The sequence below is a fragment of the Rhinolophus ferrumequinum genome, chromosome 9 (assembly GCF_004115265.2).
Source record: "Rhinolophus ferrumequinum isolate MPI-CBG mRhiFer1 chromosome 9, mRhiFer1_v1.p, whole genome shotgun sequence".
Taxonomy (NCBI): domain Eukaryota; kingdom Metazoa; phylum Chordata; class Mammalia; order Chiroptera; family Rhinolophidae; genus Rhinolophus; species Rhinolophus ferrumequinum.
The window spans coordinates 88,062,307-88,083,103 of record NC_046292.1 but is presented as its reverse complement, the minus strand read 5'-3'; the positions used below and the strand labels follow the sequence as shown (position 1 = coordinate 88,083,103).

The window sequence follows — 20,797 nt, the reverse complement described above, 5'->3', positions numbered from 1 at the left end:
TTCATCTCTCTGGGACGGTTCCTTACTCTGCAAAAGGAGGTGACAGTGTTTGCCTCTCAGGGCTGCTGTGTGGATCACAGCCAGTGAGATCATGTGCGTTCAGTGTTCTGGAAGCTGCATAACTCTGTCATTGTTAATTTTCCTTATTGTTGCTACTGTTAGTAACAACGTCTCTTCAATTTTACAAAGACTATATGATGGCAAGGCCCAGGGCTTTCTTCAATTTTATCAATATTTGGAATTTAAAAGTTATTTTCATGTGTAAATTTCACAAGGTTCTGGGACAAGTTTCTCAGTGTGGCTTCCTTGTGTTAGCTCTTCAGGGATTGAATAGGCACGGGGTCTGGGATAGTCATGTCCTTCTCTAGATGGTAAAAGCAAATCCATTAGGGATGAGCCATAACTCTGGTCTGACTATAAAGCGGTGAGTGCAGTCATTCCAGCAACTTCTGAGTTGAAGGCTATGTGATGCTGTTTTGTACTCAAAAGCTGTTTGGGCCTCTTTTTTTTAAGACTTTTTATAAGACCAACAATAAGCCATATCAGAAAATGTATTGCTTTATCCTGTGCTTTCTTTTTTGTTTTTTCCAGTACTTTTTAAATTTTTTAATTACAGTTGACATATAATATTATATTAGTTTCAGGTATACAACATGCTGGTTAGACATTTATGTAACTTACAAAATGATCACCCTGATAAATCTAGTACCCATCTGACACCATACATAGTTATTACAATATTAAAGCCTGTATTCCCCATCCTTACTCTCCATCCCCAGGACTGTTTTGTAACTACCAATTTCTACCTCTTAATCGCATCTCCCTTTTCATTGATCCTCCCAACCTTCCCCCATCCAGCAACCATCAAAATGTTCTCTGTATCTATGAGCTTTTTTGTGTTTTGATTGTTCTTTTATCCTGTTCTCTAGATTTCACATATAAGTGAAATCGTATGACATTTGTCTTTCTCTGTCTGACATACTCCATCAGCACAATACCCTCTAGTTCCGTCCTGCAACATCCAGGTTGTTGCAGATGGCAAGATTTCATTCTGTTTTTTTATGGCTGAGTAATATTCCATTGTATACATGTACCACCTCTTCTTTATCCGTTCATCCATTGATGGACATGCAGGCAGCCTCCACATCTTGGCCATTGCAAACAATGCTGCAATGAACATGTGGATGTACATGTCCCCTCAAAGGAGGATTTTGGGTTTCTTCAGGTAAATACCCAGAAGTGGGATTACTGGGTCTTTGGGTCCTTCGTTGTCTCTTGTTACAGCTTTTACTTTAATGTTTGTTTTGTCTGGTACAGTGGTACCTCGGTTTTGGAACATAATCCATTCCAGAAGACCGAGTTCTGAAACGTTTGAAAACCGAGGCACGATTTCCCCATAGAAAGTAATGCAAAATGGATTAAATCCATTCCAGACCTTTAAAATCAACCCCTAAAACTGCAAATTTAGCATGAATTTTACTATCTAATGATACCATAAGTCCATAAAATTTACAGCATTCATAAACCAAAATATTAGTCAACGGAGACATTCAAAAACCTGTATAAGTATTGCTACCGCAGCTTTTTGTTTTCATTTCCATTTTCATGAAATATCTTTTTCCATCCTTGCAGTCTGTGTGTGCCTTTCAATCTGAAGTAAGTATCTTGTAGGCAGCATGTGTAAGAGTTTTGTTTTCTTATCCATTAAGCCCTCCCTATATCTTTTTGATTGGATCACTTAATCCATTTACATTGAAAGTAATTGTTGATAGATATGTAGTTATTCTCATTTTATTATTCATATTTTTTATCTTTTTCTTCTTCTTCTTAAAGAAGTCCCTTTAATTATCCTTGTAATACCGGTTTGGTGGTGATGAATTCCTTTAGCTTTTTCGTGTCTGCAAAGCTCTTTATCTATCCTGCGATTCTAAATGATAGCTTTGCTGGGTAGAGTAATCTTGGTTGTAGGTCCTTGCCATTCATTACTTTGAATATTTCCAATCACTCCCTTCTTGCCTGAAAAGTTTCTGTTGAGAAATTAGCTGACAGTGTTCTGGGAGCTCGTTTGTAGGTAACTAACTATTTTTCTTTTGTTGTTTTTAAGATTTTTCTCTTTCACTTTAAGCTTTGGCATTTTAATTGTGATGTGTCTTAGTGTTGGCCTCTTTGGGTTCATCTTGTTTGGGACTCTCTGCACTTACTGGACTTGTATGTCTATTTCCTTTACCAGGTTAGGGATGTTTTCTGTCATTATTTCTTCAAATACGTTCTCAATTCCTTGCTCTCTCTCCTTCTGGTACCCCTATGATGTGAATATTGTCATGCTTGATGTTGTCCCAGAGGCCTCTGAAACTATCCTCATTTTGGGGGGATTTTTGTTGTTGTTCCAATTGGGGGTTTTCTGCTACCTTAACTTCTAAATCACTGATTCAGTCCTCTGTTTCATTTAGTCTACTGATGATTCCCTCTGTGATGTATTCTTTATTTCAGTTATTGTAGTCTTCATTTCTGACTGGTTATTTTTTATGTTTTTATCTCCGTTTTTATGTTTCTTACATCTTTCTAGAAGTTCTTATTGAGCATCTTTATAACCAGTGTTTTGGACTCTGCCTCTGGTAGATTACTCGTCTCCATTTTGCTTAGTTCTTTTTCTGGAGTTTTGTTCTGTTCTTTCATTTGAGACATATTTCTTTGTCTCCCCCTTTTGGGTGCCTCCCTGTGTTTGTTTCTATGTATTAGGTAGAGCTGCTTTGTCTCCTTGTTTTGGTAGAGTGGCCTTATGTAGCAGGTGTCCTGTGGGGCCCAGTAGCACAGTCTCCTTGGTTACTTGAGCGGGGTGCTCCAATTGTGTCCCTTGTGTATGTTCTGTGTGCCCTCCTGTTGTAGTTGAACTTGGGTGCTGCTGGCTTGTCAGAGGGAGGGTTTGAGCCTATGGCTAATTGGTTGTGAGGACTTCCCATGACTACAGTGGAGGAGCCGTTGTCAGGGGCTGACTCTATGGAACAGGAGCAGGATTCACTTTAGCAGGGCTCTGGGGCCTACCCAGTCTGCCCTATGTGTGTGTCTTTTTGTGGAGGTGGTTGGCTGGTACTCTGGTGTGGTCTAAAGCTGGCCACCAGGTGTGTTGGTTCTGGGGCCTTTTGGGAGGGGCTCTGTTGCAGGCCAAAGTCAGCTGCTGCCTGTGCCCTGCCTGGGGCCACTTGGTATCATCTAAAAAGTGATCTGTAGAAGATTGCCGTGTGTGCTGTGCTTGGAAGTGCCTGGGAAAAACTAAGCTGCAAACCAAGCCCAGCCGCCGCTAGTGCTGGGTTTGGGGCTGCTTAGCAAGAGGTTTTGGGCATGCTGAGGCCGGATGCTGCTTGTTTGGGGTTTTTGAACCTTTGAAAGATTTTAGGAAAGTCTGCAGCATGAACTAACACAGGCCACTGATATGAAAAAGACTGGAGGATGCTTGGGAGAGCCCTCAACTTGGGTGTGGTGGGGTCTCAGGGAATCACCAGGGCAGGGCGAATGGTGTTATGTTATCTAAGTTGATGGAGACTCAGATATGGTGACTGCCTGCGTCTGCTTGCTAAGTGCGGGGAGGGCTCAACAAAGGAAATGGCTTCTGTCAGCACTTCTGTATGGGAGAAAGCTGCCCCTCGTGCCCTCACCCTGCAGTCAGACAATTCAGTTACTCCCCATATGTCCCTGGAGCCTTTCAGGCTGATGCGCCAGTGCTGGAGCTCAGAGCGTGTGAGTCCATCAGCAAGTAAGTTCGTGCACAGGCCCTTTAAGAGGAGCATCTGGGACTGCAGCCACCGTCCATCTCACCCAGCCACAATCTCCACTGGTTTTCAGAGCAGAAGTTGTGGGGACTTCTCTCCATTGGAACTGGAACCCTGGGCTCGGGAGCCTGGTGTGGAGCTGGGACCCCTGACTCCTCCTAGGGGACCTCCACAGCAGAATTATCCCTCCCAATTTTTAACCACTATATGTGGGTATGGGGACCAGCCTGTTCTACACCTCTGTCTCTCCTACCTGTCTCAATGTGACTGCTTTTGTGTAACCTTAGTTGAGGACTTCGGTTCAGCTAGACTTCAGGTGATTCTCAGCGATGGCTGTTCTGTAGTTTAGTTGTAATTTTGATGTGGTCATGAGAGGAGGCGAGCACAGCACTTATGTACTCCATCATCTTGACTGGAACTCTATGCTGTACTTTCTTGTAACACATAAGTAATATTATTCATGTAGATTATTTTCTCACCAATTTTAGCCCTAAATGTTGTTTGGCCATTTGCAAAATTAAAATCTCTCATTTTATCATGATAAATTTAGTACTTTGTAATTACAAAGTGCTTTAAAAACCTATTATTTTTCAATAACAATGAGGCAATTATAATCCCTTCTAAAACAGGGAAGCTGAGGCTCAGAGCTGTTAAGGAACTTGTGCTAAGTCACTTGCCTTATAAAGGGGAGTTCTAGGATAAGAGGTTTCTGATATCCCAGTCCGGTCTGCTTTCTGCTGTATCTTGGTGCCTTTACACTCCATGGGAGCAAGGATTTCTTTTTATTTAGAAGAACGTGTTCCCCAAAATGAGCTCCAATCATATTTGAAGCAAATTTCACTTGGATTTGTAAATTTTGAGATGAATTCAGGCAAACCATTGCCTCTCCGGGCTTTGCTTTCTTCTATTGCATAATATGGGGTGGTTTTTAATTGCCTTCCTCGGAGGCATGAGGGTCCACCGAACTACTCAGGGAGGGGGCTGCCATGGGCAGGAGGTAGAGATCGAGTGGGTGAGAGCCTCATGCCCTCTTCTAGTAAAGCAGCTTTGCTTTGAGCTATGCGGTATATACTGTGTAGTTTAGAGGGAAAAAATTTGAAGGGTGTCATATGGGAGAGAGATTGGGGTTCTGTTGCTTTAAAAAAAAAAAAAAGACCTAAACCATGAGAACCTCAGGTGATGGTACTTATAGTAACTAATTTGGGCTCACAAAGGCTTCATCTGTGTGACAGGCAGAATTGAGAGAACTGACACCTAGAGAGGTTAAGCAATCTGACCAAGATTATATAACTCAGACGAGGACAAATTAGGATTTGAACTCAGATCACAAGGCCTTTCTCTATGCCACTCCTTCTACCAGGAATTCTGCCCACCACCACCCCCTTCTTTGACCTCGCTAATTCCTACCCTCTGGATCTCAATTCACTGACACCTGCACAGGGAACCTTGTATGACTGACCTACCCATCTAAGTTAATTGCCCTTTCATGTAGCCTCACGGCTCCTTGTACCTCTTCCTCGAACCTTTTAGCGTACCTGCGTTACATTTCTTGGTAATTCTTTTATTAATGCTAGTCTCTTATGTTAGACTGTGAGCTTCATGAAGTCAGGCCTTTTTGCTTTGCTTTGCTTTGTTTTGTTTTGTTTTACTCCACCATTATGTTTTCAGTACATAACAGAATACATGGCATGAGTAGATGTTAACTTCATTTGTTGAATGAATGAATGAATGAATGAATGATGGACAGACAGATGGCTATCTAACCTCAGAAGCAGTGATGTTAAACATTACATACATGTGCTGCCTCCCAGGACCTTCCCATTCTGACCACCAGTGGTCTGGGGAGTCCCCAGCCAGGGTCATCATACTGTTTTGCTCCTTCCTGATAGTGAGTTGAGGAATTTGAAGGGCTGTCTGGGGGAGAAGAACTGGGGTGAACCCAGGACCAAAGAGGAGAAACACAGGAAGCACTGGTCAACTCAATGTAAAGAGGAGTTCCCTCTCAGCCTGCACTGCGGAAGCCTGGAATGGCCCCAAAAGTAATCCAACATAAGGCTGTGTAGAAAGAACTCAAGCATGGACCAGAAAATCTTTAGGGTTCCTAATCTTGGATTCTGTGATGACATAAAACATATTGCTTGTATGATGAGTACTTAAGATATCACTGCTGTATTGCAGCCTAGAATATTATGGACAGTGGAAGCTCATCAGGCCAACCAATTTCCTATTTTGTCACTCAGTCTCTCACTATTTGTCAAGAGATGCTGCTATTAATTAGACCCAGAGAGTCCCTCCTCAAAAACATTTCCAGGGGGCGGTCGGATGGCTCAGTTGGTTAGAGTGCGAGCTCTCAATAACAAGGTTGCCGGTTCAATTCCAGCATGGGATGGTGGGCTGCGACCCTGCACCTAAAGATTGAAAACAGCAACTGGACGTGGAGCTGAGCTGCACCCTCCATAACTAGATTGAAGGACAACTTGGAGCTGATGGACCCTGGAGAAACACACTGCTCCCAATATTCCCCAATAAAATTTAAAAAATAAAAATAAAAAAATAATAAAAAATAAAAACATTTCCAAAATAATGATGCCATTGGAAATGTATATAAATTTCTCTTTACTAATATGTAATTCCTATATAATTAATTGGATACCATTTCGTCCATTACTCACTAAAGAAATAAAAGCTACACAACATAACACAGTCATGGGTAATTCTACTCATGAACAATGGGGTTGAGGATGGATAGAGCATACTCCTTGGTTGAGTGGCTATTAGTACCAGATACCATAATATTTCAGGGAGGAATGAGATTTGAAGTTAACTGAGCTATCCTCTAGATGCAATGAAACTATCCAGAGCAAGGTCCTACCAACCTTTCACAGGATTCTGTAGGGACCTGATCCTCAATTCTGTTATTTTGATTGATTGTTTAATGATGGATTTTCAGTTGAGGCTCCTTGGCCAAGTATATAAGGCCCTCCTCTGTGAGCCCAACCCACCCAATGGCCTCCTGCCCACCATTGCTGTATTCTATCCTCTATATACCCAGACCAGCCTCTCTGAACTACTCACCTCTCCTTCAGCCTGTCCATGGGGGTTCACGATTCTGTCTGTGCCTTTGTAGAAATGGCCTTTTCCCCTTTAACACATAGCCATGGGCCAAATGTGTATCTCGTACTTCTAGCCCCAAGTCCATTGGCATCAGTCTGTGAGACTGTTCTGGCCTGTCCTGGGCAGGTCAGTCACTTTCTGTATCTGCTATGACCAAAGCCAGCTTTGGGCTGTAATTGTACACAACCCTCCCCGGCAGATCATGCATTCTCTGGACAGCTCTTCATTGGACCACTTATATCTGCAAGATACATTCAGCAACTCTTTGTTGAAATGGAAGAGAAAAGAAAATACAATGAATACCCCCCACCACCAATACCACTTGTGTCATTTGCCAGCTAGAGTGCACTCCTTTTACCTGCCAAAATCCTACTCATACTTTAAGATCTAGATGGAATCTCATCTCGCTTACCAGTCTTCTCTCACTGATAAGTTATTTACAGTCTTTGTCATTTAATGCTTGGCATTAATAGCTTTATCCTATTAGCTATCTTTTGTCTTATCCTCCAAATAGGTGGTAATCTAGCCTACTCCTTCTTTGTATCACTTTGGGGTTCTTCCTCCCAGTCATACGGATACTGTTGTGCACAGAACAGCCACTTCATGAATATTTATGTATTGATCAAGCAATCCGCATCCCTATTTTGCATCCCCCACAACGCCTGCCTCAGCACAGAATAAATAATTGCTGATGAATTGATTGAGTTGGAAATGCAGCAGTTCACCTACCACAAATCTTCTGTTTGTAACCTGACTCATCCACCAAAGTGTCAACGTGCTGGGGAAGCTGCTGTGGAACAGCAGAGATAAAGTTAGCTCTGTTGACTTTGGCTTGGCACCTGAAGCCAAGGAGGAAAATCAAATCTCTTCCAAATTTCCTGCACAACCAAAAGTCACAGAGCTTTGGAAATCTGTGCAAAATGAGACATTACCTCATATTTGTTAGAAATGTAAGAGGATGGTTGGGAAGGTAATGGAATAGTTGAAAAGAATTTTTGTAATGTGGTCAAACCCTGTTATAGCTTTAGGAGCAACAGGTCTTAAACATTATTTGTATGAAATGCAGGGCAGCTTAGTTGCTAAGTTAGTGAAATTGAGGAGATGAGCCATCTGGGGAGGACGGAAACCAGTCACATTAGGCTCTTGTAACCGTGCATGTCAATGACCTGGTGGGGTTTTGTTGATGGTGGTGGTTGGTTTCTTTTTAATGTAAATGTGAGTTCCCAACTTTCATTTCTAGTAATCATCAACTATGTTATTTGGGTCAATTCTCCTCAAATTTTTTTATTGTGATAAAAGAAATATAACACAATTTACCAAAATATTTTTTAAAAAAGATTTTATTGGGGAAGGGGAACAGTGTGTATTTCCAGGACACTCTTGGGAAACAGTGTTTTTCCCAGGACCCATTGGCTCCAAGTCAAGTTGTCCTTCAATCTAGTTGTGGAGGGCGCAGCTCAGCTCTTAAGTCCAGTTGCAGTTTTCAATCTTAGTTGCAGGGGGCGCAGCCCACCGTCCCATGCTGGAATTGAACCGGCAACCTTGTTAAGAGTTCTCACGCTCACCAGCTGAGCCATGCGGCCACCCCTTGGCAGCTCGGCAGCAGCTCAGCTCAACTTGTTGTCTTCACTTTAGTTGTGGAGGGCGCAGCTCACTGGCCCATGTAGGAATCGAACCAGCAACCCTGTTGTTCAGAACTCAACGCTCTAACCAACTGAGCCATCCGGCCGCCCCAAAATATTAACCATTTTTAAGTGTATGATTCAGTGGCATTAAGTACATTCACACTGTTGTGCAACCATTGCCACCATCCAGCTCTAGAACTTACTCATCTTCCCAGTGAAACTCTGTACCCATAAACAACTCCCAATTCCACCACCGCCCCCCGGCACCCACCATTCTACTTTCTGTGTCTGAATTTGACTACTCTAGGAACCTCATATAAGTGGAATTCTATAATGTTTGCCTTTTTGTATCTGGCCTATTTCATTTAATATAATGTCTTCAAGGTCCCTCCATGTTGTAGCATGTGTCATATTAGTGATCTGTTTTTACAGATGAGGAAGTTGAAACTCAGATAATTTGTCTAAGGTCATTCTCGTTTTTCCGTGTGGCCCAAAGGAGAGGCTCCATAATCTTCAGCAACATACAATAACACCCATTGTTAACTGTAAGCCTGAACTATGCTAAACTCTTTACATATATATATTTTTTACTTCAGTCCTTTCACAAACACTGTGAGTTCATTTTCTGTATCTTAGAATGAGAACCTGGATCAGAGAATAAGAACTGGCCCAGTACCTGTAGCTGGGAAGTGGCAGCATGACACGAGGCCGTACCCCGTGCCTCTCCATGAAATATTCTATTAGAGGACTTCCCCAGAACAGCTATTCTCATACATGTGTGCATGTAGGGACCAGGAACATCGGCCCCGCTCTCCAGGAGCGGGAGCATGAACTCCTTCCTCCCGGGCTGCATGGCGTGAGGCACTCGAAGTACCTGGAAATTTATGGGGATTGGTGAGAATAAAATTCAGGGTGTTTGAAACTTCCCTGAGGACTTGGCAAGTGTTTGATGTGAAAAAGCATTTCTTGCCTGCAAAATGTGAGTCTCTAAGGAGCTCTTAAGCTGCCAATGTTCGGATGACTGGGGAGCAGGTCTGAAAGCAAGACTGTTCGAGCTACACCCAGCAAGGTTCTCGTCCCCAGCGCTGGCTCTCCCTCCGTCAAGGCCTGGGCTTGTGTCTCCCAGTGCAGTAACTGTCAGGCAGCCATCCGGTTTCTTTCTTGTGACTGACTCCAAGGCACAGAAATCCCTCTGGGAAGAAATCGCAGCTACAGCAGCAACAGTGAGAGGCAGCTCGAGTGTTCACTAGCTGTGAAGTAGGAGGAGGCAGGCTCAGGATGGCCCATGGGGAGCATCAGGCCTAAGACAGGCCACTGAGATGACAGGCAGACATCTTAGTTCCAGAGTCTGTGTGTGTGGGCGGGGTGGGGATGGGGGTGGGCAAAGGTGGCTGATGGAGAGGGCCGAAGGGGTCCAGTGTTAGAACCAGAGATCCCCCTTCCGCTGAGGCTTCCTAGTGGGCCTCCCAGCTCTCGTCCACCCGCATTAAGCCCACTCCCTTCCCCCTTGCTTTCATCACTAATGCCTCTTGTATCTGTACTGTAGCCTGTCTGAAAACCCCCCCGTATCAGGGCCCCTTCTCCTTCATCCTGTGCAGACTCTGCAAATAATGGCTGACTGGCTGGCTCGTTCACTTTAGAATCTCCTCTGTCCCCTCAACTGACTCTTGGGATGTTAGAGCCTAAAGGACATGGGGGCCCAGTTGGTCCAGCTCTCATTGGTGAGGTTAAATGACCTTCCCAAAGTCACACAGACACTGCCGGGGCTTGGACTGGGACCGAGGCTCCTGCCTCCCAGGCCTGTTATTTCCTTACATTAAAAAACCACTGAGGCCCTCTGTCATAGAAAACCTCAGGGCTGTTCATTAGGAAAAGGCTAGAGAGTCTTTGGACCCTAGGTCTAATTATCAGAATTTCATTCTCTCATTTTTTTAATACAAAGAAGGTAAAGGAGGAGAAATGATTTAGCTTCCAGGCCACTTGTTTAAATCCTGCCCAATTCTGGGCAATAATTCATCACTCTCCCTGACTTCCATTCCTCATGTGACTTTCCCAGCCAAAGCTGACTGTGTTTATGCTTTACAGGGGGGACACTCGCCCTGCCCTTTGCCCCAGGCCAGCTGTCAAGCCCATAAAGGGAGGTGAAAAGAAACTCATAGGTATACAAGTACCCCCTACCCGAGTGGCATTCCTCTCCCAATAAGCCCCATGAGTAAAGGAGGAAGATGCGAGAAACTATAGGTATTGAAGACCCATTCTGGGCAGCCGGGCTCTATATCAGCATTCCGCTTACGTCCTTCACTCAATCAGCACACACCCTAGGAAGCAAGTGTCATTACCCTCACTTCACAAGGGGTTAAACTTCCCCAGATCACACAGATGGCAGAGGGCAGAGTTGGGATTGGAACCCAGGTCTCCCTAGCTGCAAAGTCTGGTTCCTCTCCATGCCACCGTGCCCCATTCCATTCTGTATTTTCTGGGATGGCATGAACAAAGTTTCCATCCCTCACCCGTTTCCCATCACTCTGTTCCTGTCGTCTGAGTGAAACCCTGCCTGGGAGAACACTGCAGGTCTTCCCCCCACCCCAGTGGTCCCCTGTGAGGCTGCAGTCTGAGCTTCTGCATCATACCAGCAGGAGGCAAATCAAGAGTGAGTCGGAGCATCCCGTCTTCATTACTCTGGAAATGGACCCTACCCCATGACAGCACTTTCTCGCCTATTGAGTAATCCCTGCACGGATAGGTGACATCTGCAGTGATTGCTGGTCATTAACCGTCTATTCAGGGAGGTGTCCCCTGCACCTTCCGAAGACGTGAAGTAACTGGTCTTGTCACAGACGGAAAAGCACACCATTGTGGATGCTGCTGGGTTCGGGCTGCACCCCATGGAAGGTTTTATTTCGACTTGGAACCAGTGTGCTTGCCGGGGAAGCGGTGTGTAACAGAAGTATCCCACCCCTCGCCAGCACTCTGACCCGTGTTCCTGTCCTTCCAATGACACTGACAGTCCCGAGTTCTTTCAGAAAGCCTCTCACTGGCACACACGACTGGAGAGCCACATATTCTCATCCATACTTATGATACTTGTTAAGTTTATCACTTAGTTGGTCAGGAAAAGAAGACAGACCTGGGACAGGATCCCTTTTAAACTTCTATAATGTTGACAATCTTTTACTAATCTAGACCTGACGATTCGCAGCACCTAAGCATCCTTTTCCTTCCGTCTAAGATTAGGGTTTTGGGAGGAGGAGGCATTAAAACACAGAGCCCTGGCCTGCTGGTGTGTCCACCCGCCAGCCCAGCTCTCCCGCCAGCCCAGCCGGGCTGCCCCTCTGCCTGCCTCCGCCCTGCCTCCCTTACCGCGTGAGCAGCTGGACAGGCACCGGAGGACAGAGTTGGGTGGACCGTGGCCAACACACCGGCGCAGGGAACAGGATCCAAGTAGAAGTAAGTTTCAGAAGAAGTCAGAGTTATGTTTCTAGTTTCCGGAGCCAGGTCGAATCTCTCAAAATGGGAGCTGATGGGAGGGAGGCCAGGTGTGAATGCAGAAGAGGTGGGGCGGGGGGGAGGCTCTGTGGCATTGCTCATACCCAGCTACTCACGGACGAACGGGGGCCGTCTTGTCCTGCTCCTCTCACTAGAGGTGAGCTGCTGATGGACAGGGGACTCTGAAGCCCCTGGTGGGCTCTGCAGTGCCCAGCACTGTGCTGGACAAATGCCACCAAGTAAATGCGTGCTCGTGGGGGATACCAGGGGAAAACTCATCTGCGAAGGAGCAGGCTCGGGGGCACTGAGGTTGGAGTGGGGCTGGCTGACTTCTCTGCGAGCGGCCGGCCGTGTGTGTGCATGTGTGCGTGAGGGTGAGTGTGAGCGTATGCGTGAGCGTGAGGTTGCTGCAGGACCTTGGCAGCACACCGGCCCGGGTGTGAGCGGGTCGCTTCAGCTTTCCTTCATGTGCTTGTCTCTGTCCAGCCCCGCCTGGAGCGTGCTGTTTGTTGAATGACTAAAAGAATCTATGAACTAGTGATACTTGAAGCTGTTGAAGCTCAAACATTCTAAGATTCTCACACTAAAATCTCTTAAAACTTGAAGCTCTTGCCTGTGCCCAACTCATTTTAGCCAATCTCCCAATGTAATGAAATTCCAACACGAAAAAACAAAACAAAAAAGTTTAGACTCTCTCTTCAAACTCATAATGAGATGTGACCTCTCACACTCAGTATGGCTGTTCTCATGTACTTTGCCTATGAGTAGAAGCTGTGAAGGACGTACAAGAGAACTTTTATTTGCCTTTAACATTCAGACTGTTATCTCTTTCAGGGAAGGTCTCTGGTCCTGAAGGTTGTGTGGGAGCGGCCCAGCCCGCGGGGGGAGGACAGGAGCTGTGGCTGCAGCCCCGGCCTAGCCCCCATTCTCTCCCTGCACCCCTCTAATTTTCCCACCAGCCACCTTTTAATGGCTGTGAACAGGAAAGACCTTTATTCACACACGCCTGTTCCAAGTGCTTCCCACTCCGTGTCACAGTTATACCTCGTCCCCAGCCTGTGCCGTCTCCATTAGTGAAGGGGCGGAGCTAGAGAGGAACATGGACTCGGTTCATCCCTTTCTTGAACAGAACGGTTCAAAGAAGTTATATCCTTCTCAATAGTCTGCAAGCCTTGTCACTTCCTGGGGGAGGTTGGGGTAGAAGGAGGAGGGTGGAGACCTGAAAGGGAAGAGGTGGGGCATGCAGCAGAGCAGTCCAGAGCGATAGTTGATAGCTGGGCTCTGAAACCAAATTGCCTAGTTTTTCATAATGGAGGTGAAATTCACATAACATAAAATGAACCGTTTTTAAAGTACAATTCAGTGGCATTTAGTACATTCACAATGTTGTGCAACCACTACCTCTGTCTAGTTCCAAAACATTTTCATCATCCCCAAAAGAAAACCCCACACCCATTGAGCAGTTTCTCCCTATTCTCCCTTCCCCCCACCGCTGGCAACCACCAGTCTCCTTTCTGGCTCTATGGATTTCCCTATTCTGGAGATTTCATCTAAGTGGATATTCCCACAGTGCGAGATCTGCTGTGTCTGGCTTCTCTCACTTAGCATGTTTTTTGAGGTCCATCTGGGCTGTAGCAGGTCCTTCATTCATTCCTTTTAATGACTGAAGAATGTTCCATTGTGTATATCCGTTGTATGGATATGCCATATTTTGTTTATCCATTCATCCCTGATGGACATTTCCACCTTTGGAGTGTTGTGAATAACATTGCTATGAAAATTCTTGTACAAGTCTTTGTTTGAACGCCTGCTTTCGGTTCTTTTGGGTATATACCTAAGAGTAGAATTTCTAGGTCATATGGTAATTCTATGTTGTTTAACTTTTTAAGGAACCACTAAACCTTTTCCTACAGTGGCTGCATTATTTTACATTCCCACCAGATTGCTTCATTTCGAATCCAGCCCTTCCACTTATTAGCGGTGCGACCTTAGACAGGTTACTTGTGCTCTCTGTGCCTCAGTTTGCTCATCTGTTTAACAGGGACAAAATGCTGTCTATCCACGGTTGTGAAGCTCAAATGAGTTACTGTATGCAAAGGGCTCTGGACAGATAGTGCCTGGTCCGTAATAAGCTACACAAATGGTGCCGCTGCCGCTGTTACTGAAGGACAATGGGGGTCATGGCTTGAAAGATTGAGAAGCTTTTGGGCTAAAACAGGCTGCACTGGGTGGGTGGTATATAAGAATCAAAAAAGCTCTAATCCAGACACTTGGGGTTGGGCATTGAGGGCATCCCTCCCTTTGAGGAATCCATCTTGTTACCTATTCAGGGGTGAGCCGTGATCCGTCAGCTCTGTGACCCTGTGGTTTTCATAGGCAGACCACTGGTCAAGAGCAAGGACACCTGGGCCTTCCACTCACGACCAGTTGCTAGCTCCACTCCTCTCAGTTCTCCTACAAGCAAAAGGAGGAGAGGAGTATGTCCTAGCATCTGAAAGCTCCAAAAGGAAGTTTCTAGAAGGAAAAAGAAAGTATCTATTGTGTTTCCCCGAAAATGAGACATAGCCGGACAGTCAGCTCTAATGCATCTGTTGGAGCGAAAATTAATACAAGACCTGGTGTTATATTATATTGTATTATATCATATTATATTATACATGGTCTTATATTATATTTTATTATACTACACTAATATATTATATTATATTATACTATACTGTACTATACTAATATATTATGTTATACTATATTATACTATATTATGTTATACTATATTATACTATACTATGCTGTATTATACTGTATTATACTATACTATACTAATATATTACATTATATTATATTATACTATACTAAACTGTATTATATTATGCTCTACTATATCATATCATATCATATCATATCATATTATACCAGGTTTTATAGTAAAATAAGACTGGGTCTTATATTAATTTTTGCTCTAAAAGATACATTAGAGCTGATTGTCTGGCTAGGTCTTATTTTCGGGGAAACACGGTTACCTATCTCTCTCTCTCTCCAGTGTTCAAAGGCAAACCTGGTTGATTTTCAATGGAATCTACTGAATTATTGCTAAATACTCTGCCAAATATTATTTCTCTCAATTTATGAAATTAATCCATATGTTTATGATTCATTTACACCTAACTCATCAAAATGTTTTGTAAAAACTGTTTGAATCCCAAGAATCCTTACAGGGGCCTTCTTTGAAGCACATACCTAGAAACAAGGCGATAAATTTTTTCCCATTCATCTTTGGTTGGAAATCTCAACTTGCAGCATGGCCATATACCAACTCTTCAGCTAAGAGTGAACTGGTGAAAAAGTATAACAGTTGCCCCAATGATGCCTCACACTCCTATAGCACATTATAATTTGCCCTGTCACTTTCTGAACAGGTCTGTGCAACAGTTTGGGAAGGCTGAGGGGCGAGTGCTGTTGTCTCTGTCTGCAGAGAACACACTGAGACTCGGGACAGGCGTGTCGTAGCCCAGGAATAGAGGAGCCAGGACTAGAGCTCTGGGCTGCTGAGAACTCCCGCCGGCCTCTCTGCGGGTCCCAGGAAGGCTCCCAGGGACAGGATTAGGAGGAAATGCTCCTGGCGCAGGCCAGTGGAGGCAGTCTACTGCAGTGTGCCAGCTTGGCGTGGCAGTGCCCTGCCCTGTGGGAAAGCATCTTCACACTTTGCACAGTCACTGGGTTGCTGACAGCTGGGGCTCCCAGACCCTGTTTCCACACTCAGTCTAGTAAATGTTTGCGTCATCATCAAACAGCTCACAGTTCTCCATTTTCCTCACTCCGTAACTAATTTCTCCTTTCTAGAATCTTCCATCTTTCAGAACTTCAGGATTGTGCAGCATCCCTCCTTGATGAGGTCAGGATGAGAGGAAGGCCCTGTCTGTGCACCTGGGTGAGGGGAGGTGGGACCTCCCAGCTGCCAGGAGAGGCCCGTGTGACTGGGCAGAGTTGGGCAGCACCTGTCCCGTGGACACTGTTTCTAAAGGACCCCAGCAGGGCAGGCCTTGCCCTTCCAGCAACACCATCAGGCCTGTCTGATTGGCTCACCTGGCAGGGAGTCCTCTTGAAGCTTCCCTGATGTACGCAGAGCATCTGCACCAGGTGCTGTGGTTTCAAGTGTCTCTGTCTAGACCAAGTTCTACGAAAGGCATTAATATCTGGAGCTCGGAAGGATGTGAGGGCCCGCCTGGCCCATGCTGCCAACTCACTGCAGTGCTTGCGGCATCACTGCTCACCATATTTGAAAATCATAAACAGAGGTCCCATTTACTGAGCTCATATAATGGGCCAGGTACTAAGCCAAGCGTTTTGTGACCTTTGTCTTTTGTTTCTCCTTTGAGTAGACACGACTGCTGAACACATTTTAGAGATAAGAGAAGTGAGGCCCAATGAAATAACTAGGCAAAGTTGCACAGGAAGGAAAAGGCAGAGCTGGGCAAGCACCGGGCAGCCTGGCTCCAGGGCCTGCCCTGGCGTGCCTCTGCCTCAACAGTGAGATGAGGCGCAGATAGGTTGGAAGAGCCTGGGGCAGTTCCCAAAGTTATGCATTGCTACTCGGGTACCTGTTTTCCAGTGACTGCATAGCATCCCTTCAGCAGTTTTTATCCAGCACCTACTGTATGCAAGACGTTGCTCTAGGCACCAGGGGAGCAGTGTGGAATAAGACGGGGCACTGGCCCCCCAGGAGAGCCCTGTCGGGGAGGTGGCACAGTGACACATAGGGCAGCGTGAGGACACCAGCGTTCTGGGCGCTTGCTGAGGAGCTACAGAAGCACAGACCCGCCCAGGGCCTGGCAGGGAGCCTCTTCTTTTTAATGACAGTTTTACTGAGGTATAATTCACATATCATACACCCATTTAGAGTGGTTTTTAGAATATTCGCAAGGTTGTGGAATCATCACCACGAACTACTTCCAGACATTTTCATTACCTCCAAAAGAAACCTGGTAGCCATCGGCAGTCACTCTCCATCTCCCGCCCGTCTCCCGGCCCGTGGCCATTACTAGTCTCTTTCTGTCTGTGTGGATTGGCCCGTTCTGGAAATTTCCTATAAATGTAATCAGGCAACGTGTCGTCTTTGTGTCTGGCTTCTCTCACTCAGCATGATGTTTCAAGGTCCATCGTGTTACAGCATCAGAAGTTCATTCTTTTGTGTGGCCGATAGGATTGCACTGTACACATACACCGTGTCACGCTCATCCGCTTCTCAGATGACAGGCATTTGGATTCTTTTCCCTTTTGGCTGTCATGAAGACTGCTGCTATGAACACTTACAAGTTTCTGTGTGGAAGTATGGTTTCCTTTCTCTGAAGTTTAGGAGTGGAATTGCTGGATCATGTGATGAGTCTGGTTAAATGCTTAAACGCAAAACTGTTTTCCAAAGTGGCTGCATCATTTGACATTCTCACCAGCCATGTATAAGGATTCTTGTTTCTCCACATCTTCTCCAACACTGGATATTTTCCTTTTTAAAAAAATTATGCCGTCTTAGTGGGTGTGAAGTAGGATCTCATCATGGTTGTAAACTGCGTTTTCCCTGATGGCTGATAATACTAAGCGTCTTTCATGTGCTTATGTCCCCCCCACACACACTTGTATATATGCGCTCTGAAGAAATCTGTTCAAATCCTTTGCACATTTTTATTTGGGTTATTTGTCTTTTTATTGCTAAGTTGTAAGAGTTCTTTATATGTGCTTGATATGCGTCCGTTATCAGATATATGATTTTCAAATACCTTCTCTGATTCTGTAGGTTGTCTTTTCACTTTCTTGAGGGTGAAGCACAGACATTTCTAATTTAAATGAAGTCCAATTTATCTTTTATTCTTTTGTAACCTGTACTTTTGGTGTCATATCTAAGGAGGCTTTGCCTAATCCAGAGCCATAAAGATTTGCTCGTATGTTTTCTTCTATAATGTTATAGTTTTGGCTTTTACATTTAGGTGTATGACCTATTTTCAGTTAATTTTGTGTATGGTGTGAGTACAGGGCCCGCTCCATCCTTTCACACGTGCACACATGGTCCCGGCACCATGTGTTGAGGAGACAGTCCCCTTTGGATGGGACGAGTCACCTCTTGGCTGCAACAGGATGTCTTGTCTCCTCAGCTCCACTCACGAAGGGCCTCTCAGCTTCCCTCCCTGAGCCCAGTTCCTCTGTCTTGCTCCCATTTTGGTATCTGGAGGGCTCGGGTGAGTGTGGTGCCCTCATGTCAGAGGGGTGGAATGAGGAGAAAAGGTTGCTCTGCTCCACTGGCGGCCCTCAGGGTTTTCAGAATATTCACAAGGTTGTGGAACCATCAGCAGGGACAGTTTGGGCTGCACAGCTGCCCCAGGCAAGTCCCCTGATACAGCCATTGGCCTGGCTGGACTGAAAAAGAAAAAGGGAGGGGGAAAGGTTTATTTTCTCCCTTCCTCTAGAGCAGGCAGGTGCTATGTCAGGTGAGGGCGTGGAGCAAGTACTGTGACATCAGGATCCCCTAAGGCATGGCTTCCCTCCCCCGCCCAGGCTTGGTTATTGTAGGGCCTCAGTGGTACCTTCTTCCTTTGCCTTGATCCAAACAGGGGCTCTGTCCCAGGCTGAAGTGAATAACCCTGTGAGGCCCAGTGTCCTAAGTCTTAGGGTTTGATCCTTCCCAAAGGCCGGAACAAGGAAGGCAACAGGAGAAAGTTGACAACCTGGGGGGAGCAGGGAGCAGAGGAAACACTGGGAGAGGAGGTCACGGAGGAGAGGAGGCAGACTCTTCCCTGGTCAGGTGTATTCTACTCAGCCAAGGGGTCGGGACTAAAACGGAGGGTGGGAAAGAGGGAAGATGAGAGAGAAACCCACTCACTGACAGCAAATCCATCAAGTATCGGGAGTCTCCCGGAGCGAAGGCTCTGGACTCAGGTGGCCACGATGGGGACCAGTGGGTCGCCTGTGGGGTGTGGGTGTGGCCTGGGGAGCAGGCCCAGCAGAAGGCCATTTGTTCAGGGTCTGGCATGACTGAAGGCCCAGCACCACGTCCTATGCTGGAGAGAACGTGGCCTTTCCCTGGTCTGGCTGAGAACTGGCTGGTGTCATCCAGACGCATCTGCCCAGAGCCACTGGTTTGCTTCCCCGTCCTTATCTGTGCTGAGCAGGGCCGTGGCCTGACTCTCCTGTGGCAGCGGTCTCAGAAGAACAGACAGAAAAGCGCCCAGAGAGGGAAGTGTCAGACTCCCTGCCACACAGCTGGCGAGAGGGCGGGCTCTGCCGGCTCCTGGCCCTGAGTTGTTTCTACTGAGGCCTTGCTTACTGGTTGTCCTAATAACTGTTAGTGCAGACAGAAGGTATTACTGCTGTCATGTCCTCATATTCCAGAATCACCAGGCTGTTCCATGAAAGCCAAGTCAACACCCCCCCAGTAAAAGCAGAGGATTAAAATGATTGTTTACATGGCACAGAGATGGCATATAAGGTCTATATGGCACAATTGTCTAAACGCTTCCCGCAGCCTAGGAAAAGCCCAGAAGCCCAGGGCCCATCTCCCACCGGCTGAGTCACAATCTCCAGGACTTGGCCCAGGAAGTCAAATTTTTAAGAAGCTTCCTTCCCAGGGGACTTGGCTGCATCTGTTCCAATGGGAGCCAGCAGTCTCGGTTATTCAAGCCAACGATCCCCTAGCCGCCACCTCCCCGGACGTCTATAAAAGATGCAGACTGTTAGCGGGAGTCCCGGTTCTGCCAGGCGGTGCTGGCAGTGCTGGGGCTCATCCTCAGCCCTCCAGCCAGGCTGGGCCTCCAGTCAGAGCCGCGGGGACTTCTCGCACAGGCACAGGCACATGTGCCCCTCACTCACCAGCCGTTCTCTTTTGTTCTCTAGGACACACAAGACCAGCCACTGCTACCGAATCACCTACCGCCACATGGAGCGGACCCTGTCCCAGAGGGAGGTGAGGCGCGTCCACGAGGCAGTGCAGCAGGCCGCAGTGCAGCTGCTGGCCGTGGAGGGCCGGTTTTGATGGCACCTACGCCACGGCCCTCTCAGCGCTCTGGATTAGCTGGGGGGAAAAGATATTGTTTGTAGACTGGGCCATCAGTCACCTTGTGATAAATGGATCAGTTTTAGGACTTTCAGAAAATAAAGGATCGCCCTTGAGAAACTGTTGACCTCACCAATGTCTTTTGTTTGGGAAAGAGCAATCATATGAGTCCCCTCCTTTTCTTTTAGAACTGCTTTGCCCACTGACGCTGTGTGGTTAATTGGTCCCTGAGTCGCACTGAAGTATAAACACCAGGCATGACTCCTCCCCTGACAGGCTCTTCCACACTTGTAATAAGTGAAGCCACACAAAGGGACATCGGAAACTCCAGATCCTGGAAGCTTTTTTGAATCAGCTTCTATTCCTTTCTTCCTTCTCTTCTTTTTCTGTTTTGCAAAGGGCAGGCTTCAAACAGGGCACTGATAAAATGCCAGGGCTCCCGTCAAAAGGGACCGAGTCACATCTCTGAGCAGGGTGAGATACTATTTGCTTTTCATCAACCCAGGGCTTGGAGTCTGGCCCCGGCCCCAGGCCTTGAGCTTAGCCGCCTTCTGCCCCACTGGAGAAGAAAGGACGGAGAGCGAACTGCCCCAGGGGCTCGGAGGCACACAGAGGGGCCAGTCCTTGAACCCCTGGGAGTGTGGTTTCCACTTCCAGAGGCGACCTTTAAGGAAGAATGCGGGGCTTTGATGTCTCCCCTTGTAGCCCGAGCACTTTGTAGCCTGCCTGCTTCACTCCTGACCGGTTTTCATAATCACATCCCTGGC

General features: G+C 46.4%; 1 protein-coding gene across 4 annotated transcripts in view; it reads left to right on the top strand.

The window, feature by feature from the left end:
* The window catches only part of FARS2 (phenylalanyl-tRNA synthetase 2, mitochondrial), a 497,776-nt gene extending 477,628 nt beyond the window's left edge, over window positions 1–20,148 (top strand). For 3 of the 4 annotated variants that reach the window (XM_033115747.1, XM_033115751.1, XM_033115750.1), the window contains exon 8: window positions 19,871–20,084. In XM_033115747.1, the coding sequence (XP_032971638.1) occupies window positions 19,871–19,944 (74 nt within the window). In that variant the 3' untranslated portion in view covers window positions 19,945–20,084. Of the gene's footprint in view, window positions 1–19,870 lie in introns of all 4 variants that reach the window. The other variant, XM_033115749.1, reaches the window with a different exon arrangement.
* Window positions 20,149–20,797: the final 649 nt, after the last annotated feature.